Source organism: Diceros bicornis, chromosome 10 (genome assembly GCF_020826845.1).
Source record: "Diceros bicornis minor isolate mBicDic1 chromosome 10, mDicBic1.mat.cur, whole genome shotgun sequence".
NCBI classification, from domain to species: Eukaryota; Metazoa; Chordata; class Mammalia; order Perissodactyla; family Rhinocerotidae; genus Diceros; species Diceros bicornis.
In genome coordinates, this window is record NC_080749.1 from 25,284,485 (window position 1) to 25,305,953 (window position 21,469).

Here is a 21,469-nt window from a genome sequence, read left to right on the forward strand (position 1 = left end):
ACTAAAATTTGATTCTTTACTTTTGAAACACTTCAGTTAAGTCCAAGTAATTAATTTACTATTCACTTGCCAAGTGCCACATACAGAGATGAACCGTGAGTTGAGACTAGTAGGATAATAAGAGTTAAGTGGAAAAAGGGTAGGAGAGATATTTGGGTTCAGTGAGCTGTTTAAGCAAACATCTAGGTATGGAATGGTCCTATGGTTATGTGGCGAGGCTGCATGTGCCTGTGTCCGTGTAAGTACGGTATTAGTGGTAGGAGAGGTAGGGTAGCTACAGACATTTCTTTACTATTGGAGGGTAAAACATACTGTGGGTGGAAGACAATGTGGTGGAGGTAGGTCTATGCTTTAAAGAAACGTAAATCCGATATAAATGCAAGTCTGACCCTACGGAGAATTCTTAGAAGTAGAAAGACACAGTTAATTCGCTACTGAGTTCAACAGTTCTTCACAATAGTAATAATTTCTATACCTCACCACAAAAATTATTTAACAATACAAATATTGTCAAGATAACACACATTAGATTTTTATTAAAATTTGTTTTAACATTATTTAATATATCTACTTTAATAAATGTCAAAACTCTCTCCAAATAAACATGAGAAAAAAAACCTTGATTTTCTTTTTTTCTAGGCTTTTCTTTGGAGTTTTCTTTTTCCCACACACATAGTAATAAGAAAAACAGCCATCAAGAGATGAAAGTGAAGGCTTTCAAAGAACAAATTTATTCCTTAAATTGAAGGATACAGTAATAAAATTTCTCTGTGGAAAAAAACCTGTCACCTTCATAGATCTGAATACTTTATAGACTTTCCAAATGTGTATAAGTTCTGTATAATTCAAATACTTTTCACTCTATGAAAAAAGGACAGATGTACTACCAACAAAACTAAAGCAAGCACTATATCTTATCTGTTAAAGCAATTTTTGTTTCCTATAAAGGCTTTTAGATGAAATAGTACATACTGATTTTTCATTAAAGATACATGACCACTACCAATCGAAATCTGAGGCTAAAATCTGTGTTTCAAAAAGTCTCCCCTTATAAGGAGAATCATCCACTAGGATGATATTCTGAAGGGCTTAATATCATGTTAGCTGAACAATTTTCATATTGCACATGGTCATAGACATTTTACATTAAATTTTATTTTTATTTATCTACATTTTAGTACCATACGAATTACAAATATCCTAGATAAAACTAGGAAATTTTCCATACTCTAAAAATTTCAATTCTAAGAAACATGAGCTTAAAATGTGTCTGAACCATCTTTCTATCCTTCATAGTCCCTTAACAGTGGGCTCTTAATAAATAATGAAAGAACAGTTCTCTTGAATACTTGTCTTTCTTGTTATAAAAATTTTTCCTTTACATCTCACTTTCCCTTGAAGTTACCATTATTTTTCCTTCATTTGATCCATAGCCAAATATTCAGAAAGGAATCTACATTCCTTTCTACTTTCTCACCTTCCCCTTACCCAACTACAGTCTGGTTTCTGTCATATAGGGCTTTTAAAACATCTCTCATGATGGCCATCTAATTGCAAAATCCAATAAACCATTTATAATTGTTATCCTCCTTGAACTATCTGGAATTGATATTCTTTGACACTCTCTACTCCTTTGAGTTGGAGGAATCTACTCTTTGACAAGTGTCCTCCTATCTTCTCATTTACTTTTGTTGAGTCCTCCATAACACGTTATCCAACATTGGTATTTCCTAAGATTCCATTCTTAATCCTCTACTCTTCTTTCTATACACCCTCTCTTGTGTCGTAGCATAAAATGTACCTCACAAACTGGCTCACAACTGTACCTCTTTAGTCTTCTTTCCTCCCAATATGCCACATAGCCTGTGTTCTATTCTCAACAACCTTCACTTTTTACTTTCGGACCTATTCTCCGTGCTATTCCTCTTTCAAGAAAGATGTTCAGTCGCTCCCCCCTGTAAAACTACTACACATTTTTTCAAAATACTGTGAAAATATCACTTTATTTATAAAGCCTTTCTCTCTCCTACTAGTCATCATTAATTGATCTCTACTCAGTTGTTCTCTCACAACACTTTTGTCATATTCTGTTATAACAATTGTCGAATGGTATTTTAATTTTTTAAAACTCATTCATCTACTCAATTGAATTTTAAATTCTTCAAAAGTGAGAACTATACTGGAATTAGTACATCATAAAGAAAGTAGAACAGCATAAGAGTTATAACCAGGGCATGGACTTTAGAATCAAACAGGTGCGATTTGAGTCTCAGGTATCCACCACTTCCTAGTATGTGACCTCAGTGTGATCATCTGTGAAATGGGGATAACAATTATATAATAATAATTACCTAATATTCTAACTTTATACAAGTGCTTAACACAGTGCTTGGCACAAAGTATTTGTTAAGTTAGTTTGGGCTGTTATTAATTCTGCTTCCAAATTTACAGAGTCTCACTCACTAAAGATTATCAATAAGTATTTGGTGAGTGAATGAATGAATGAATGATAACAGAATGCAATTATCTCTTCTATGCTTCTTGTGTGGCTTAAGTGATTTGAGGAATTCAGTAAGCATTACTCCTACGATCAGAATAAATTTTAGGGCATGGAAAACCAAGGCATAGACAAAATTTCCATAAAGCCAAATACAGACAGAGATAGAGAAAAAGATACACAAAAGTAAAAGGTGTTTGCTCCAACCCCCTCCAGTTAACATATTTTTCCTGGCTGAGTTTATCAGATGGGCTGATTATCACCTTAAAAGGTCAGGTGCTTCTGATGATACTTGGTAAGAGAACAAAGTGGAAGAGAACATTATTGTGGGCTGCTATGCCCATGAGAGATACTTATTCTGGTGACACAGAGGCATTCTCTGGACAGGCCATGTTCCTGAGACCTATTTGTGGGGAGAAGGCAGGGCAGGCCTGAAATGTCACGTGTACTTTGCTTGGGAATAGTGAGAGAGGGACAAGACAAACAAAGACTGGGCCCCAGAGCAGGAATCACCAGTGTCCTAACAATGAGGTAACATAAGTCCTTAGATAATGTTTAGCCAAGGATCACCCTGGAGTTACTAACTCTGAAATATCCTTGGATCTATTGCCCTTACTAGTCTTCCCTCCACTTACACTGCCCAGGTTCAAGCCCTCATCACTTTTCACCTGAAATGTTGCCAATCCTTTTGATGTGGGGTCCCTGAAGCCGATCCCCAGGGCTCTCCTCCACATACCAACAAGTGTCACCTTCAAAAGCAAACTCCTTTGGTGCAAGTCTCTGTCTCAAATCTCTTTGGCTACTCATTCTTTTCAGGGTCCTGTGGAACCCCCTAACTTTGACATAAATTGGGTTCCAATTTATCTTTCCCGTTTTATCTCCTTACTCTAGTCACCCTTCATTCTAGCTATATTAAACCACTCACAGTTATCCAAATAGGCCATTAAGTCTCACATCCATGTCTTTGCTTATGCTATTCTTTCTTTTCAGAATGCTCTTCCTCACCTCATTGAACTACATGAAGAATAAAAGGTTGCCTTCTCTGTAAAGTCTTCCGTACATTCCCATTTCCCATTCTGAATAAATCACATGCTCTGTTAAGACTCAACCGCCTCCCTTTTCCCCTGTGTTCATACCTACATTATTAAAGGTTAATTAGTTGCTTATGAACTTTTAACCCCACTAATTAGTGCGCTCCTTGATGTTGGGGGTTAAATTTCATTCATCTTCACTTGTCTAGGATTTAACACATCTTCGAGGTCTAATAAATGTTTGTTGAATGACTGCAGGAATTTAGGGTGGAGGCACGGCAGAGGTAGGACTAAACAAGGGTCTCCTCTCTGTCTTCAGTTGCACAAAGTATTAAACCTGAGTATGACCTGAGAAGTGCATCAATTCCTTAACAGATTAGTTTATATACATTTTATAGACTAATATTTAAAGCAATATTTCTGGATGTATTCTATGTAGGAATATTGGTTTAACATATTCAAATATCTTCCAGGGAAAAAGAAAGAATATCAATTTTTCCTATGTGATTATTTTAATCACTTTCCATATTTTCTCAACTATTGTCTAAAGAATGACATTTTCTTGAATAACAAAATAGATCATTATGAACAAAATTATAGAGTTTTGATAGTGAAACATCTGAATTGTAATACAATTGTGCTTTAAACCCATTACGAGTACTCTGAGGCACCACTATGGGGCTATTTTCAGGTGCCAATCAGGGCTCCTGTTTATGACATTGGGTATTAAGGAGGATGTCAGACATGACCCATCTCTAAAGCTCAAAAGCAAAATGCAAAAATAACTTCCATTGTGATAAACGTTGATAGTTACCCTAAAGGTGATCCCTAAAATTTCTCAGAGGAAATGAGTTTATATGTTAGGGACAAACTGAATCAAGAAAGAATAATTTAACATATTAAGAAATGAAGTTTCCGAAATTTTTTAGTATGTACCTATTTCTTCTGTAAAGAAGTCTTACTGATTAAGGTAAGACAGTTCCCAGTAAAATTTTGGGAAACAAAATAACATATTATTTCATCAGTACTTGAAATGAAAGTAAGTTACTAAATAAAAACCACCATCCAAATATAGTATATAGTACTAAAGTCTAGAAACACCTGCTTCTGCACTTCTTTAATTAAAACCCACTATTCTAGCAAATGTATTTTTATGAGACAGTTCCAGGAGCATTTTCATTCCCTCCGTATATTTCTAGAAACTCTAGCTGACTGTGGTGCACACACTTGGTGAGCGAAGCAAAGGTTAAGTGTGTATGACACAGATGAGCCCCGAGATTAAGTATACACTGTGAAATGCATGTGGATGTTCATGATTTAAGCCAATGAACTGTGGCCTGAAATGATGTCACACAAAGCGCAGCGGTAAGTGGAAGGTTAAACCTACTTGCATCTCGGCTCATTAAACGCAGTTAAAGTGCAAATCCCCTCATTCTGACAGTAGTGATCACAAGGGTTCTCTTTCTGGTCACAGCGCTGACTTTTAAACCCCACAGAGCATCTGCAGAATTTCAGTAAAATACAGCTAAATAAAGTGTCTGACTTTTTTTGCCAAATACGTTTCAAATTTATTTCATACAGAGATAGTAACATATGAATAATATTTTCCTCAGGTACGCTCACTTCTCTCTCATACACACTCAACACATGCTACTTGGACGAGGTGGGGAACAGAACGCAGATGTGGATCATTTGTGGGCATTTTCCTTCTGGTCAAGCAGTGGTAAAAGAAAACTCAAAATAGAGGACACGTAAGCTAAATGGTTATATTTCAAATTGTCCATTCTGGACAATCAGGTACTTGAAAGGGGAAAATATTAAACTCTAGATTTTCTCAAGAGCAGAGAATCTCCAGTACTTTCTAAATGTTTAGAAACCCAGACTCAAGTTAATGCATTCCAAAGGAGACAGGGGCTTAATATGTTTACATAATACAACACTCTAAACCTGACACAAGCATCAAATAGCATTATACATTTGAAAAGATACCTCAAGGTCTTTTGAAAAGAATGGTTGTAAGTATCAAATTATTCATAAATATGATAATGTCTGGGTTTCACATATTTGAATAAGGTCAATGAAATCAGAACAATTTTCCCCAGCATTTCTAAGGTCAAAGATCTATGAATGTCTGAAATGGGTATGATGCTAAGAAGTGAATGAGCTCTTCCTCATGACATCAATAGCAAATTGATGAAAGAGGAGCCATTGAGGGACAATACTTGGTCAGAGATGTCGATGAAACATTCATTTAAAATGTATTACCCGAAGAAAGAAGAACAGAGCAGGGATTCCACATGCATGCGAAATCATATCATAAAATGACCACAACGTTATAAAATACTCACAGACACACAGGTACATTTGTCTCGGGGTCCAGCTGGCATGTGCCACCATTGTAACAGTAGCCATCACATAACTGACAGCTAGAGGCAATCTTTCCATTAGTGCAGCTGCAGCAACAAAGAAAAAAAAAAATCTCATTGTTACTGGCATCATTATTGTTGAAAGCTGACACAAACACTCTGCAGATGAGAATACTCATCATAGAGGAGTAGTAGAGTGGCTGGCTAAAAGAAGTTTTCAGAAAGAAAGACTTGCTGGAGGCAAAGATTTTTTTTTTTTTTTTTTTTGTGAGGAGATCAGCCCTGAGCTAACATCCGCCAATCCTCCTCTTTTTTTGCTGAGGAAGACGGCCCTGGGCCAACATCTGTGCCCATCTTCCTCCACTTTACATGGGACGCCGCCACAGCATGGCTTACCAAGCAGTGCGTCGGTGCGCGCCCGGGATCTGAACCAGCGAACCCCGGGCCGCCGCAGCGGAGCGCGCGCACTTAACCGCTTGCGCCACCGGGCCGGCCCCGGCAAAGATTTTTTTTTTAACAGAATGATGACAGATAAAATTTTTCTTTTGGTAATTTTCAAATTTTCAATCCATTTGCTTAATACAAAAATTTAATATAGACAGATATATGTGTGAAAATATGTACTCTAATGTCTGTCACTTACACTTCAAGGAGACATTAGTATCAGCATCTTATTCCCTTTTCATATAACTAGGGTTTGGTGATGTCCCTTTGAATTATAAACCACATCATCAAATACTCTGGAAGCAAATGCTTCAGCTATTCCTTCTACACTGGAAAATCTGGTCCAAAGAATTATTATGAGTTTTAGATGCCACATTTTGTAAGAAACTATAGGATTATCCTGTGGTCATTTTATCCTACTGTTTCTCTTTGAATATGTACTGTAATTAATGTCAAACTCTTTTTATTCTAACAGAAAAAAATATGGAGCAATTCATTGCAAAATTAAACAGTAATGTTATAGGAAATTTATGCAGTATGGCAACAAAGTAATGAAGTAGGTTTCCTTGGAAAACTTACAGAAACAATTCTACTTTATAGCACATTACATGTCTAAGATAAGAATAAGATAAGAATAAACTTTGGCTACTGCTACATGGGAAAAACAAGCATAACGATAGAAAAAATACAGAAATTTCTTAGCTGCCATGTTATATTTTTAAATAAATAAATACTGTTAGATTGGACACTGAAAATTGTTGGAGGAATAGAGAAAAGTGTATTGACATTCCAATCAGAATTACAACAGATCATGCCAATATCCTGATTATGAGATCATGTTAGTACGAGGTGCTATGAAGCAATCAATGGTATCACAATAAATCTGGACATAACCTTGTCAAAAAAATCAGGCTGCAACATCATGTATTGATCACTGTGATCCTCTCCATGATGGATATCTATTGCAGTACATCCATCAAAGGGCAATTCCCAATGATAGGTTAGGTCCCTGAAATAATCGGTTGGCAATCTTGTAGTTCATTTATTCTGTGCATATTTATTTGACCTCTTGTGGGTGGTAAGGCTGCTGGAAATGCACTGAATTGCTTATAACTTTCCAAGGTATTTAATTTAAAGATATTTTGTAAGAGTCTGGATTTTAAAATCACATTTTTTAAAAAATATAAACAGAAGCAATGAGTCAACTGTGTACTAGATGTGAAATGGAGATATGTGAAAGTGGAACCAAACAGGGGGAAGGAGGCAGTGGTATAAAATTTCCAAGATTTAACAGAGAATATCACATCCTTTATAATCCATAGAGGCATCCAAATACAGAGCAAAGTGAGTCAAGGACACATTCAGTGGTATTGGTGTCTGATATGTTAAATGAGTCTTGAAGACTTTTCCTTGCCCTCTATGCCCAGCGTCCTTGAAAATCAAAGACTCGAAAGTTATAGTTTCTTATTATACCAAAGGGACAGGCGTCAAAGGGAAAAATTAGCTAATTACACATTAAAAGATTTCCCACAAAAAAGATAACTATATACCAAATATCAGCTTTTAAAAGAGAAAAAAATTCCAATTATTGACTGCTTTTAAATTTATGATTCCAAGAGTTATAAAAGATGTTGCCTCTTTCTCCTTCTAAAGGTTTTGTTTGAATCCTAAATTGAAGACAGAAATTTGTAGATATTTCAAATGTGAAATACAAATTATCCAAATCATTATAAGGCATCAAAGAGTACAACTCATATCTTAAAGTGTTTTCATCATGATTTCATTTCTTAGAGGCATGTGTAATACACACACACAGTTTGTGATATTATTTTCAAAAAGCTAATTGCCAGTTGTCCAGTACACATAAAGAACTCCCATAATAATTGACATCTCAGGGTTATTATTTAGGCTATTCAAAATTATGATCTAGTCTTTCTTCACCAATATTTACTTAGATTTCCAGAAGAGAGGTAAATATGCAGTTAGCTCTATTTTAAAGATTATACTCATTATATTTGACAGGGTATCTATTCGGACAACACACCTGACTATTTGCAATCACAAGTACACATGACGGCTTGAATTTTCCTATTTAAGTAAAAAAGGTTTATTTTAACTCAATTGTGATTTAGTATTAGTTTTGATTTTAGTATTGGTTCTTTACTTATGAAACGCAAACTCCAACATCACTATAAACTTCATTTAATGCTAAGATGAAAAGTATCTTAGAAATGAAAACAAACATCTAATAAGTTTCAGAATACCCAAACAGTCTTGTTTGTATTATCATGCTCATATGTTACATAGCCTATCTGATAAATCAAATATTATACTCTTATTTTTAAAATTCCTCTATCTACTCATTGTTAGCAACTGTTATTTATCTATTCTTACATATAATTTTTCCAAAAAGATCTTTTAAGCATCAAGAACTATAATATTGGACCCCAATAGCCTACTCAGGTTACAAGGCTCTGGTGTTTCTAGGTTGGAGAAGCCAATTTTCTCAGTATAGTAGGCAGTACCAAGCGTCCTAAGAGTCCTGCCCTTCTTTCTTCATGTGGAACTTTCCCTTGTGATAGAAACAGGGTGTGTGTCTCTGCATGAGCTTTTCCAAGGTAAACTCAGAAGGAAATTGTGGCTCACAGCCTTTCTTTGATAATGGCCCATGATTCCCTGCATGAATAGAATGGGGTACATTCCATTCCTGATGTGGTACACTGGACGTGAAGAAAAACATATGCCCACTAATTGAAATAAAGTTCTGTCATGCTAAAGTTTCATCACAAAGAATTGATGAGCTTAATGAACAAACACGATTTGGTAGTCTACATGAAAATGCATTTTGCTTTTATGTACTTATCAAGAGCACATAGTTATAATTAGTCATATTTTCAATTACTTTACTTGAAAATAATGTACTTTCAAATGACCCAACTTGAGGGTTTCGGTAAATGTCATTCATAATGATAACACAAATCATATTTAGAGTAAATTCTAAAATGAGAGTAAATAAAAAAGAAAAAAATTGTTGATGCTGTCTGTAATAAAATTTTATTGAGTCTTATTTGGCAGAGCAACATAACTCAGGGCTGGCACCCTCGCAGAGCTGTTTCGGCGGAAGCTGTGGCATGAACACTTTACGGCATGCTTTCTAGCTCATATTCTCATTTATTATACTCCTAAGCAAGGCAAGTGATGAAGTCCAGTCCTTTATAAGCCCTTCTTTTAAAAGGTTGTTAAAATAAGTCTGGAGTGAGGATTGATCCCTAACCTCAGTGGCATCAACTTGTTTCAAGATAGAAGCTGAAAGGCATTACCCTTTAGCTGTGATGTTCTCTTTTCTATTTACTTGATCTTAAAGCCAAAGGGCAAAAGGCAGCGTAACCAAAGTCTAACTTGGACATTTTTGTTGTAGTTGTTTCCTGGGAAACATTATTCCTTCTACTTATTTTGGACTATAATGTTCAAAGGCAGATAAAAAATAAGATTAAATTTATTTCTCTTAGACAGTCTTTTGCTCCTCTCCCAAAGGATCATTTTGTAACAACAGAAAAGCACTCACCGTCAATAAGAATGATGAAAGGATTAAAAATCTGAACTATTCTAATTTAAGGGTATTACTTATAGCGTTTTGAAGGTATGTTGCATTTCACTATTTCTTGCTTACTTTTAGGAATATTCTATATAAGGAATGATCTGACCATATCATTACATGATGAATTTTCATGTTCCCCAGATGTACATAATAGATGTTGAATAAGTTTGGATTTAATTGAAATGAATTGAATCTTATCTCTAGCCCCCCAAAAAAGAGGATGCAATGGCTGCCATATAGAATGAAAATCATTTACATTGTTTTCACTGTTTATTGTTGGACTGCTACGTGCTTGTGGGTTCTAACGCTTTATAAATTAAGCTAGATGTCCACTTACTTGCAAAATATATCTTCACTATCTTTATTTATAATGCAGTGGCCCCCATGGCACCTTATACATTTGTCAACCTCACATTTTGGTCCTTCATAGCGTATTGGACAGACACATTCAACACTTCCATCATCTCCAATGGTACAGGATTCAGAATTCACACAGTAGTGGTGACACACATCTAGGAAGAATATACAACAGAAAAAATGAAATTATATTACAAGATGTTTTTCTTCAGTCACAATAAATGTTACCATTTCATTTAATATTTAAAATTGGTCAATCAATAGGTAGAGTAATTTACAAAAGCAGCTTATAATTATATGCAACTAGAATTCTCTAATAATGCTATTGATTCCTCTTTTTGCCTGAGTTAGGCATCATTTCATCTGGCTAAAAGGAGATAGGTTATATTGATGTAATGCTAGCTGACAAACTCTTTTGGTTCTGAATTTTAAAGTTTGAGTTAACAAGGTTCCTTAGCTTTCCTTCTAATGAGCAATATTACTATCACAGTGAAATGAGCAGAAATGCTCAAGATTTCTTTAGACGTCATTTATCGTTGCCTCTCCTCACGTCTATTTTCATCCAGAGAACAGGGTAGTGAGTGGGGAGTAGGTGACCTCTACCTCTGCAGTCACTAGCCCTTGGTGTGGTGGAAAGAAGTCTCCCTCTACACACGCAGAACAGGCCCAGGTATTTCTGAACACCTGGGCAAATAAGCAGACAAGGAGGTATGCCTCTCATGTTACTCCAAGAGGAAAGTGGGCTGGGAAACTAACTGATCCATCCCAGATGGGAAGTGACAACAGAAGTCTAGGCTATTGTCCCTCTTCTGTGGGATAGCCTAACTTCCCTGTCAGTCAGAGGGAAAAACCTCCCTGTAGTCTGAGACCTTGGTTTTGAAAGATGTTTCTTACTGAGCATTACAGACAATTTTCTCAACTATGAAGGAAGGTTTCTTCAAATATTTCTGTATCTCTTGAATGTGAGTAATAAAACAAAGACCATTTAATAATATAAAAGCCACACTAACTTTGTAATCAGACATTCTACCTCAGTGTTTTGAAAAGCAGACAACTCTGTAGGTATGCTTATATGAATAGATTATAATTTACCACATTCAAAATACTGAAATTCAGAGGCTCGCCTGGTGGCGTCGCCATTAAGTTCCTGCACTCTGCTTTGGCGGCCCGGGGTTTGCAGGTTCGGATCCTGGGCACGGAACTATGCACAACTTATCAAGCCATGCTGCAGTGATGTCCCATATACAAAATAGAGGAAGATGGGCACGGATGTTAGCCTGGGGCCAATCTTCCTCAGCAAAAAGAGGAGGATAGGTAACAGATGTTAGCACAGGGCTAATCTTCCTAACCAAATATATGTATATATATATATATATATATATATATATAGAAATTCATAATACAAATAATCTTAAGCAATAGAACTGATTAAATCAATCCCAGACTTTGTTTAGAAGCTGCAATTTCCTTTTAGGTCTCTAATTGTGAAGCAATGTTAAAGGAGATTAGCTGAGATGAAAATCACAATTTATAAACTTTAACCTGCTTGAAGACAATTATAGCAGGTGAGGAAAATTAAAACATAATTTATAATTCTCATGTTTGTATATTTATGTAGCCCTTTATTAAATCAGGCAGAAATTGACTTTATTGACAAGCTTGCTTCATATTTATGGAAATTTATTTCAATCATTCTTTTGCTTGCTGTTGCATTATGCCAAGTACCTTCATTGAGAGTTAATGCTAAAGTCTATTAATATGAGTTTCAGCTATATTTAAGAAAAGTAGCACTTTCAACAGTTCAGAGACTTGGAAATCTAAAAATTAAGTCAATGGTAGTATCTATTCATTATGGTGTCTGTTGTTGTTCTAGGCTTGGGAGGTTATCATGTATACAACACAAATTCTGTTTTTATTTATGAAAAATGTATCAGCAGCAGTCTATATAATCATCTATTCAATGCAGAAATCTCTAAAGAACAACTTTCAGTAGTCAGGTTGCTAGACACCTCTTACTGACAGAGAGCTCTTAATATTGCCCCCAATTTCTTTAAATTTTATCCTTTGGTCCTGCTTCAGTTGTCTGATGGGACGCAGAAGTTGGTTGATGTATCTTTCCGAGATCTTCATATTACGTCCTTATTCAGAAGTTTCCATAGTTAATAATCCATCAGAATCATGTAGGAGACTTATGCGCAAATGCAAATTCCAGTGCCCTTCTCTGTTGCCCACCACCTGCCCCTGGACTCTAATTCATAAATCTGAAATGGGCTCTGGTGATTCACATGGGACTGGTTGAGGAACTGGAATTTGGGAAGTAGGGAATGTAAGAAATGATAACCTGGAGATGATATTTCTGATTAGCAAAGGGACTACATTGCCTAATGGTTGTAAATAAATTTGATTTGACTTAAAAGTTTATTTCTTGACTAACTTTGTGAGCTCTAATTAAAATGTAACTTTTAACCTAAAATTTTGAACCACTTTGTTTTTAAAACCTCATCACTGAGAAGACTGGAGAAACTATAAAAAATTGGGTTAAGATTCTGAGGGTTGATGATTGCCCTATACCACACTGTAGCAAGGAATTTTTTGCACTTATCTAGAGTGCTAAAGGGTAAAGTTAAAAACTTACCTACAATTTACTAATTATAAGCAATTTTGATGCATAAATTAAACGTTTTAGACTAAAATTAAAAAGACATGAGAATATATACAACTCACTAGTAATCAAGGAAACACAAAATTAACACCTCAAAGAAATACCATTGCTCTCCCACCAAATTGACAACAAATAGCAGACACTCTCATACACTGCTAGTGGGAATATAAATTGCTTCAATTTGGAAAACAATTGACAGTATCTACTAAATTTGAACATACTCACACCTTATGACTTAGCATTTCTACTCAAGATATGTCCAAGAATAAAGCATGTACACGTGCACAAAAACATGTACATAATATGCACAGCAACCTTTTTAGAAATAGCCAAAAACTGAAAATAATCCAAACATGCATCACAAGAAGAATGGATAAACTGTGGTTCACTCATACAATGGAAAATAAAATATATATACATATATATGTATATATAGGGAGAAAGAGAGAAATGAAAAACGAAAACATTACAGCTACAAGCAACAAAATGGATGAATCTCACAAAAATAATATTGAGAGAAAAAAGCTGAACACAAAAATATATATACTGTATATACTGTTTTTTATTTATATAAAGTTCACAAGGCAAAACTAATCTATGGTTTTAGAAGTCAAAAAGGAGTTATCTTTGGGAATAAGGGAAAGTATAGTGATGAAAAAGATCAGGGAGCATCTGGGATATTGACAATATTTATTCTTGACCTGAATGTTGGTTTACACTGGTGTGTACATCTGCTGATAATTTATTGAACTGTATACTTGTGATTTTAAATTTTTCTATGTATATTATGCTCCAATAGAAAGTTTTTTTTAACCTAATGGAATATAAACTACAATTAGAATATTTTAGAAATTCTGGTTAATTTGCTAAGTAGGCTAAATAGTTTCTCTCCTTACAGACATTATTTTTAAAAGGAATTCATTGTCCACTTTTTATCCTTTAAAGGAAATTCTCCATTCTTTAATGCCTTCAATATTTTCTCATAGCGTGTTAGATACACATTATCCAATCCAGTTGATTGTTCTCATGGCATAAAAATGGAATCCAAAGAATATAAAAGAAATGTTTGCTGAAGATAAAATTGTGAAATAAGAAGACATTAGAATTTATATTTTAATAAGTAATTCTAAATTGCATGCTGTTAAGCCATGCCACTTTTTCCTTCTAAAAAAAGGCAGAAATTATTTTAGGCCCAGAACATTTCTGTACAGATATTCAAATGGAAGACATTTCATTTTTCCCAGTTCATGTGTTTAGCCCTCTATGCTAAGTTGAAGTTCAGGGATAGAAAGTTGCACGCTATACTCCAGCCCTGCCAAAGTTGCTTCCCAATGCATTTCTACAAAAATTTTCTCACTGTCTTCCACTATTAGGCTTAAGATGTGGAGCATGTAGAAGTTGCTGAGATATATATTTGGCTGGATTGTTTTCTGCGTTGCTGTTAGGATTCTAGGGCCCATCTCTTTGAATGTATATTTCCTCCCTCCCTCCTTCCCTCCTTCTCACTCTCTCTCTTTCTTTCTTCTTTATCTTAAAGCTTTCTCTATTTACTCAATTCTAACTCGAAGATTCCTGAACACAGGAGAAAGTAGATCTTACTTAATAGAGGACTTAGCATCTGATATTGAAACTACCACATAAGCATTGGATACTTGTAAATTGGAAAGCAAAATAATTCCTTCAAGTGCTCTCTGTCATTTCCAGTTTAATCAGGACACATACTATGTGCAAGTCTAGGAAAGAGTCTGAAACATCTAATGGTACTATCTATTTCTAAATTGGGTGATTCAACCAAAACCCACATTCTCTGCAATTGCCTCAATATCATGACAGCAATGTATAATAAGTCATAGGAGTGCTACCTAATTTCTCTCTCATTCCCTTCTCAGTTATAACCACTTTGAATTACAAGCATCTATGTAAAACTTGTATAAATAAATGCTGTATTTTCATCAGTGTCACCTCTCTATATACTCTCAAATAATTACTACATACTCATATTTAAATTTTAAGTATCTCTTCAGCTATTTATCTAATAAAAGAAATACTTCATTAGCACTTCCCAATCTAGTAGAAATTTAGCAAAGTATGAAGAAGAGTAGTATATGAGAAGGCTCGTTTGATATGCAATTGTTCGCTTTCGTTCCAAGGATTCTGCCCTCACCTAATAACCTCTGAAATGAACAAAGAACTTTAGCAGTCATTAGAATAACACTTTTCTTATCCCAGAGCACTGAAAAATAGTTACCTCAGGAGCTTACCACTGTAAGCATCAAAAATCCCTTAAAACCATTTTGAAAGTAATCTTTCTATAAGATAGATATGAATTTTATTAAATAAAATATATTAATATTTTCATTAATGACTCACTTATCACTATGACTATCAATTATTTGGATGAACTTACCTTTGCAGTTTTACAGCCTTCTGCTTTTTTTCATATTTCAACTTCGACTATGTGAAATGTTACTGATTATGAAGCAACCGACAAATCTAAATCAAAAACTTAATTCTTCTTAAAGAAAAAAGAATTAGGGGTGTGGATGGGGTGGTTGGTTAACACCAAGGTGTGCAGCAGGGATTGTCTTCTATTTTCTGACACAAACTAGACAGAGATACACAGACACACACACACACACACACCGCCCCCCATATCTCCACCCACATAAACAAACTATCTTTTTTTTTCTTCAAATTTTAAATTTAGCTTAATAGCTACTGGAACCAAAAAAAAGTGGTAGACTAAAAGAAGACAGGTTAGAAGAAATATAGGTGATGGGAGACTCTTTGTTGGAGAGGCTGGAAGAGGGAAGAGTTGAAGATAGAAGAGAGAGATTGAAGATAAAAGAGTCTAGCCGGATCGGACAGTAGCATAGAGCAGGAACAGTCCCAATTTATGGACAGGAAAGCTGGTGGAACAACATGGTTGATCTTGTTTTGAACAACATGAGTAATTTAACCACGACAATACAATGGAAGGGGTGGCTCCATAACTGACTATTTGCTGAGGACATGCATGTGCCTAGTTGTATACCGGGAGCTGCGGGAAGAGTCCAGAAATACAAGACAGGACACCAGCTCTCAGAGAGCTGACAACCCGATTGAAAGGTTAAGACAAGAAGAAAAAAGGAACCAAAATTGATCTGAATAATGTTCACTGTGGCAAAAACCTACATATATTACTACTAACAAAATTTTCCTTTCTATGGAACATTCCATCTCATAAGTTTTGAGCATTTTACTGACCTGAATGGCATAACAATTGAGATGTTCTGCATATGATAAGAAGGAGCAATAATGAAAAGTAATTAATCTGTGCTAAGAAAGTAGAGATTACCATGAAATTATATAATAACACTTTATATTCACAATATAAAAATTGTTATGACCTCTGAAGCGTAATTACACTGAGAATTGCATAGTAGCTCCAAACACAATCGTAATCTAAAGGACAACGATGGATATATAATTACAGAGTATTCATATGGTAATTAGGTAGATAGTAACTGGAGAATAAGTGAATGCCTATTTTCTGCAACAGAAATGAAGTAATTTTCAAGGGAGGTCATTATTGCATTCTGTCTCTCTCTTTCTCTCTTTCTCTGTCCTTTCGTTTTAAGCAACCAGAAATACAAGGAGATACTTATTCCTTTAATCTTTTACAATATCTTAATAGACTGCATAAAAATATGTGCATGTATGGCTATATATACAGGTTTATGAATATTCATGGGGAGCCAGATGTCTATAAAATCTCTGGCTGCATTTAACTTCTTTCTCAAATATATCTTTCTATTGAAAAGTAATTGCCAAGACTATTTAGCTATTAACTCATATTTGCAAGTGGGCTATTCACATTGTAATAGCTGGTGAAGTGTGAAATTTATTTAAAGAGAAGAAAGCCAAACTAAAATAATACCACCTAAACAGGAGCTGAAGATGCTCAGTGAGAATAACGGGGAACCTGGAGAGATTTTAAGTGGGAATATAGAACAGTTATACAGGGGAGACTAAATTATACAACTACATGTATGTACATCAATTACTCTCCTTCAATAAATTTTGACCTGGACTTTAAAAAAATAAGTTATGTGAATTGACTATAAGACTCGTAATTTAAGTAAGCATTTGATAACTTAGGACTGCACACACACACACACAAACAACAATAAATTAAAAGTAAGATGGGATTACTTTCACAAGGACGACTAGGTAAATCCACAGTACATATTGCCAGGCATTCTACAACCGAGCTCCAGGATCAGTGCAATTCACATTCCACCTTCACTTAAATTAATTGTGTCCCAGGAGCAGTGCATTCTACGAATTTTGTTAATGTTCTCCCTGCAGAGAGGTCTACGGCTGCTTCCATGTATGTATGAAATGTAGAAGAATTTCCAGGACAGCCAACAATTGTATTTTATAAACTTTTGATGAACACTTATACTAGGGTGACATAATAAGAAAAAGAAAAAACAAAATCATTGGCCAGAATATGAGGGACTTGGAGGTTAACTTCAATGCTTCCTCTGGCTAATAATGTGACCTCATCTGAGTTACTTGATTAATTTCTCCAAGACACCCTTAGGTCATCATCGCACAGAGGCAGTATTACTAAACACACCTAAGATTATGTCATGATTCCCTCCGCACCCACCCATCATCAACAAACACCCTTTATATCAAAGCCAACTCGAGCCTATTTTGAGTAAAAGGATGGAAATGATTATGATGATGATAAACACTTGTTTTTAGCTGTCTTCTACATGCTAGGCACATGTGTGTGTTCTAGTCTCATGCATTACATGGTGTTCTCATTTTATAGGTGACTAAACTGAGGCGCAGAGAGGTTAAGCAACTTGCCAAAGATCACACAAGAACAAGTAAGAGAATTGAAATTCAAACTCAAATAAACCTAACTCTAGAAAATAACCTCTCATTTTTCTTATTCAACAATCCATACATTTGCTCAGAAAAAAAATCTAGAAAGTAATTTTGAATATCTTTAGTGTACTCTTTCCCTTATGTGTATCTAAAACTGAACGTGCTCCCATCTACAGAGATGTTTCTTAGCCTCCCATCAAAACCCAAGTTGGATATTTGCCTCTCTAGCCATTGAAAAGTGGGTAAACCACTGTAAAAGCACCAGATTCTCTTACTTGAAGGGAACGCCTAACCATTCATGCAATCTGTTCCTTATCAGGCAGGATCAACTCTGGGTTGAAAATAAGAAACAAAACAACAGTTAAGAAATCACAAAGTAAGACATGCCTGAAGTGTTAGCATTTACTGGCATCTAATTTGGGATGAAAATATTTGGAAGGTTTTCTGGAAAAGTTCTAAGATTCATAAATATGTTAACAAGAGTGATTGTGGCCTTTCCTTCTCTAGAGCCAGTTTTTCATCTAGCATGGTTTAGGAGGCGAGAGAGAGAAAGTAGTTTGTATAAATTTTCTTAGAATTTTATGATTGTTGTCTTTGAAGGATTATGTAAGTAAACAGAAAAATAGATTTAAGAAATATTAGAATATATTCTTTTTTACATTCCTCAAATGTTTTACACAGCCTGATATTTTAATAATTAAACTTATTGCATAATCCTAAATATATCTTCCAATTTTAGAGCTGAGTTTAATAAAGTAGGCAAACATTGAATCCAGGTATGCCAATTAAATATTCACTAGGGAAAAAATGTGTGCAAAACTCTGATTAGAGCTGATAAATTTTCATCAGGAAAGCACGTTTAAGAAAATTAGCATTTTCTAATTTATTACTAAAAATAGAAATACATCCCAAGTATTTCTATAGAGAAAACTGAAAAATTTAAAAGAATGAACTCTGTTCTGAGCAAACAGTGCCATTTTTGAGTATCCAGGCAGAAGGAAAACGTAAAATTCAGGAAACCGAGTTATCAAAACTTTGATTTGAGTGAGACATATGAGGTGAGATTTAAAATGAACCAGCATTTAAATGTTTAACAGACTGCTGTTTCAAAATGCATCAATAATTTTAGTAATAATCAAAAATTAACTCATAAAACTATCATGGAAAAGTTTTTTCAAATATCAGAGAAATCTGTATAACTTTTGTTTATAAATAATGTTCCGGGTTGAGTGTTCCTCTATTTTTTAAAGCAATCCAGCTATAAATGGTTTTAGCAAGCAACTATTTATAAAGTGATAGTCTTTTGAGACTTTAAGCAAGCTGACTTGCAGATGACAGCTAAATATGGTTTATCAGATGAGGCTAACTGAAAACCAAATTCGTGAATAAGCATATGATGGCTTAAAAATAGAATGAAAAGGAAGTGTGCACATATAGGCAGTACCTCTCTGACCATAAACAAGCCATTTACCATATTTAGGCCCTAATTTCTTTACCAGGACATTGAGTATGTATTGAGGTTCAATTAATTTCAGCCTGATAAAATTTATTAACTTCTGTATAAATGGTATCTGTTATGTTAACATCGCCCATGCCCTCAGAGTGCCTATACTTGGATAGAACCCTCAGGGCTTACATGGTTGGAAAAAAATCAAGATCAATAAAAGATTTTAGTTAATCAGTACATGGAACTAATTTTTTTTAAGACAATGCAGAGCACAAAGTAATAACTCATTTTTAGAAAATTGGAAAGATTTTCATGGAGAAATGGAAGGTGAAGAATGCTGGGTAGGATGTAATCATAGAAAAGATCATCTCAGAAGGGAATATCATGAAGAAAGTTATTGTCATCATGTTGTAGCCTAACTAGAGGGCAGGGAACATCCCATCTCGTTGTACTAAGAGAAGATGAGGCCATCCTAGACAAACCCATGTAGTTTCTATGTGTATAGTTTTCTTTCTCTCTCTCTTTCTTCTCCCTTCTATGCTTCCATCCTTATTTTCTTTCTTCCTCCAAGCTACTCACTCAAATTTAAATGTCAAAGTAATGATTTCTGATATACGTAGGTGTACTTCCTTCTAGTTTTCTTTCAATATGTTACATTTCAAAATACATAACATACATGTATCTCTATATCAATATATCGATGTCAATATAGATATAGAGAGAGGTTTCTACAATGGTGTGATAGCAAGAAGAAAAATAACAGATTATACGGAAGTGACTACTATTTAATCAAAGTTCACTGAAACACTGAGAAAGTCATCTTGAAAAGGTCACCTGGCAGAGTAACATGTAGCAAACTATAAAAGATTTCCCCTGGTTAAACGTTCAGTTTCCTTTAGGTCAGATGTGAAAAAGGAGGGTAAATACCTGTTGCTAGTGCTAATGTGGCATACAAGTGGAAGTCTAAACCATCTAAACTTGCCATGATTGACAGGTGAAGCGCTGTTTCAGGAGTAGTGTGAGATTAGAGTTGTCTCAAGTCAAGTGAAGCTGTCATAGAAAAAAGTTGCTGTGAAGGGATGGAAAAAGATACTCCACGCAAATGGCAATGAAAAGAAAGCTGGGGTAGCAGTACTCATATCAGACAAAATAGACTTTAAAACAAAAGCTGTAAAAAGAGACAAAGAAGGGCATTACATAATGATCAAGGGAACAATCCAACAAGAGGATATAACACTTGTAAATATCAACGCACCCAATGTAGGCTCACCCAAATATATAAAGCAATTATTAACAGACATAAAAACAGAAATAGACAGTAACACAATAATAGTAGGGGAATTTAACACTCCACTTACAACAACGGATAGATCATCCAAACAGAAGATCAATAAGGAAACATAGGTCTTAAACGACACACTAGAACAGATGGACCTAGTAGACATATACAGAGCGTTTCATCCAAAAACTGAAGAATACACGTTCTTTTCAAATGCACATGGAACATTCTCCAGGATTGATCACATATTAGGCCACAAAACAAGTCCCCATAAATTTAAGAAGATTGAAATAATACCAAGCATCTTTTCTGACCACAACGGTATGAAACTAGAAATCAACTATAGGAAGAAAATCAGAAAAGCCACAAATACATGGAGATTAAACAAAATGCTACTGAACAACGACTGGGTTAATGAAGAAATCAAAGAAGAAATCAAAAAATACCTGGAGACAAATGAAAATGAAAATACGACATGCCAGAATTTATGGGATACAGCAAAAGCGGTTCTAAGAGGGAAGTTTATAGTGATACAGGCCTATCTCAACAAACAAGAAAAATCTCAAATAAACGATCTAACAAAGCACCTAAGGAACTGGAAAAAGAAGAACAAACAAAGCCCAAAATCAGTAGAAGAAGGGAAATAATAAAAATCAGAGCAGAAATAAATGAAATAGAGACCAAAAAAACAATAGAAAAAATTAATAAAACCAAGAGCTGGTTCTTTGAAAAGATCAACAAAATTGACAAACCTTTAGCTAGACTCACCAAGAAAAAAAGAGAGAAGGCACAAATAAGTAAAATCAGAAATGAAAGAGGAGAGGTTACAACAGACACCTCAGAAATTCAAAAGATTATAAGAGAATACTATGAAAAGCTATATGCCAAACATTTGAGAATCTGG

The 21,469-nt window shown here is 34.9% G+C and overlaps 1 protein-coding gene across 1 annotated transcript in view; it reads right to left on the reverse strand.

Annotated features, from left to right (window-relative positions):
* The window catches only part of LRP1B (LDL receptor related protein 1B), a 1,024,768-nt gene that overhangs the window by 33,789 nt on the left and 969,510 nt on the right, over positions 1-21,469 (reverse strand). The window contains exons 82-83 of the mRNA XM_058548897.1: positions 10,274-10,448; positions 5,877-5,981 (exon numbers count right to left, since the gene is read on the reverse strand). Coding sequence (XP_058404880.1) covers positions 5,877-5,981; positions 10,274-10,448 — 280 coding nt within the window. The remainder of the gene's footprint in view (positions 1-5,876; positions 5,982-10,273; positions 10,449-21,469) is intronic.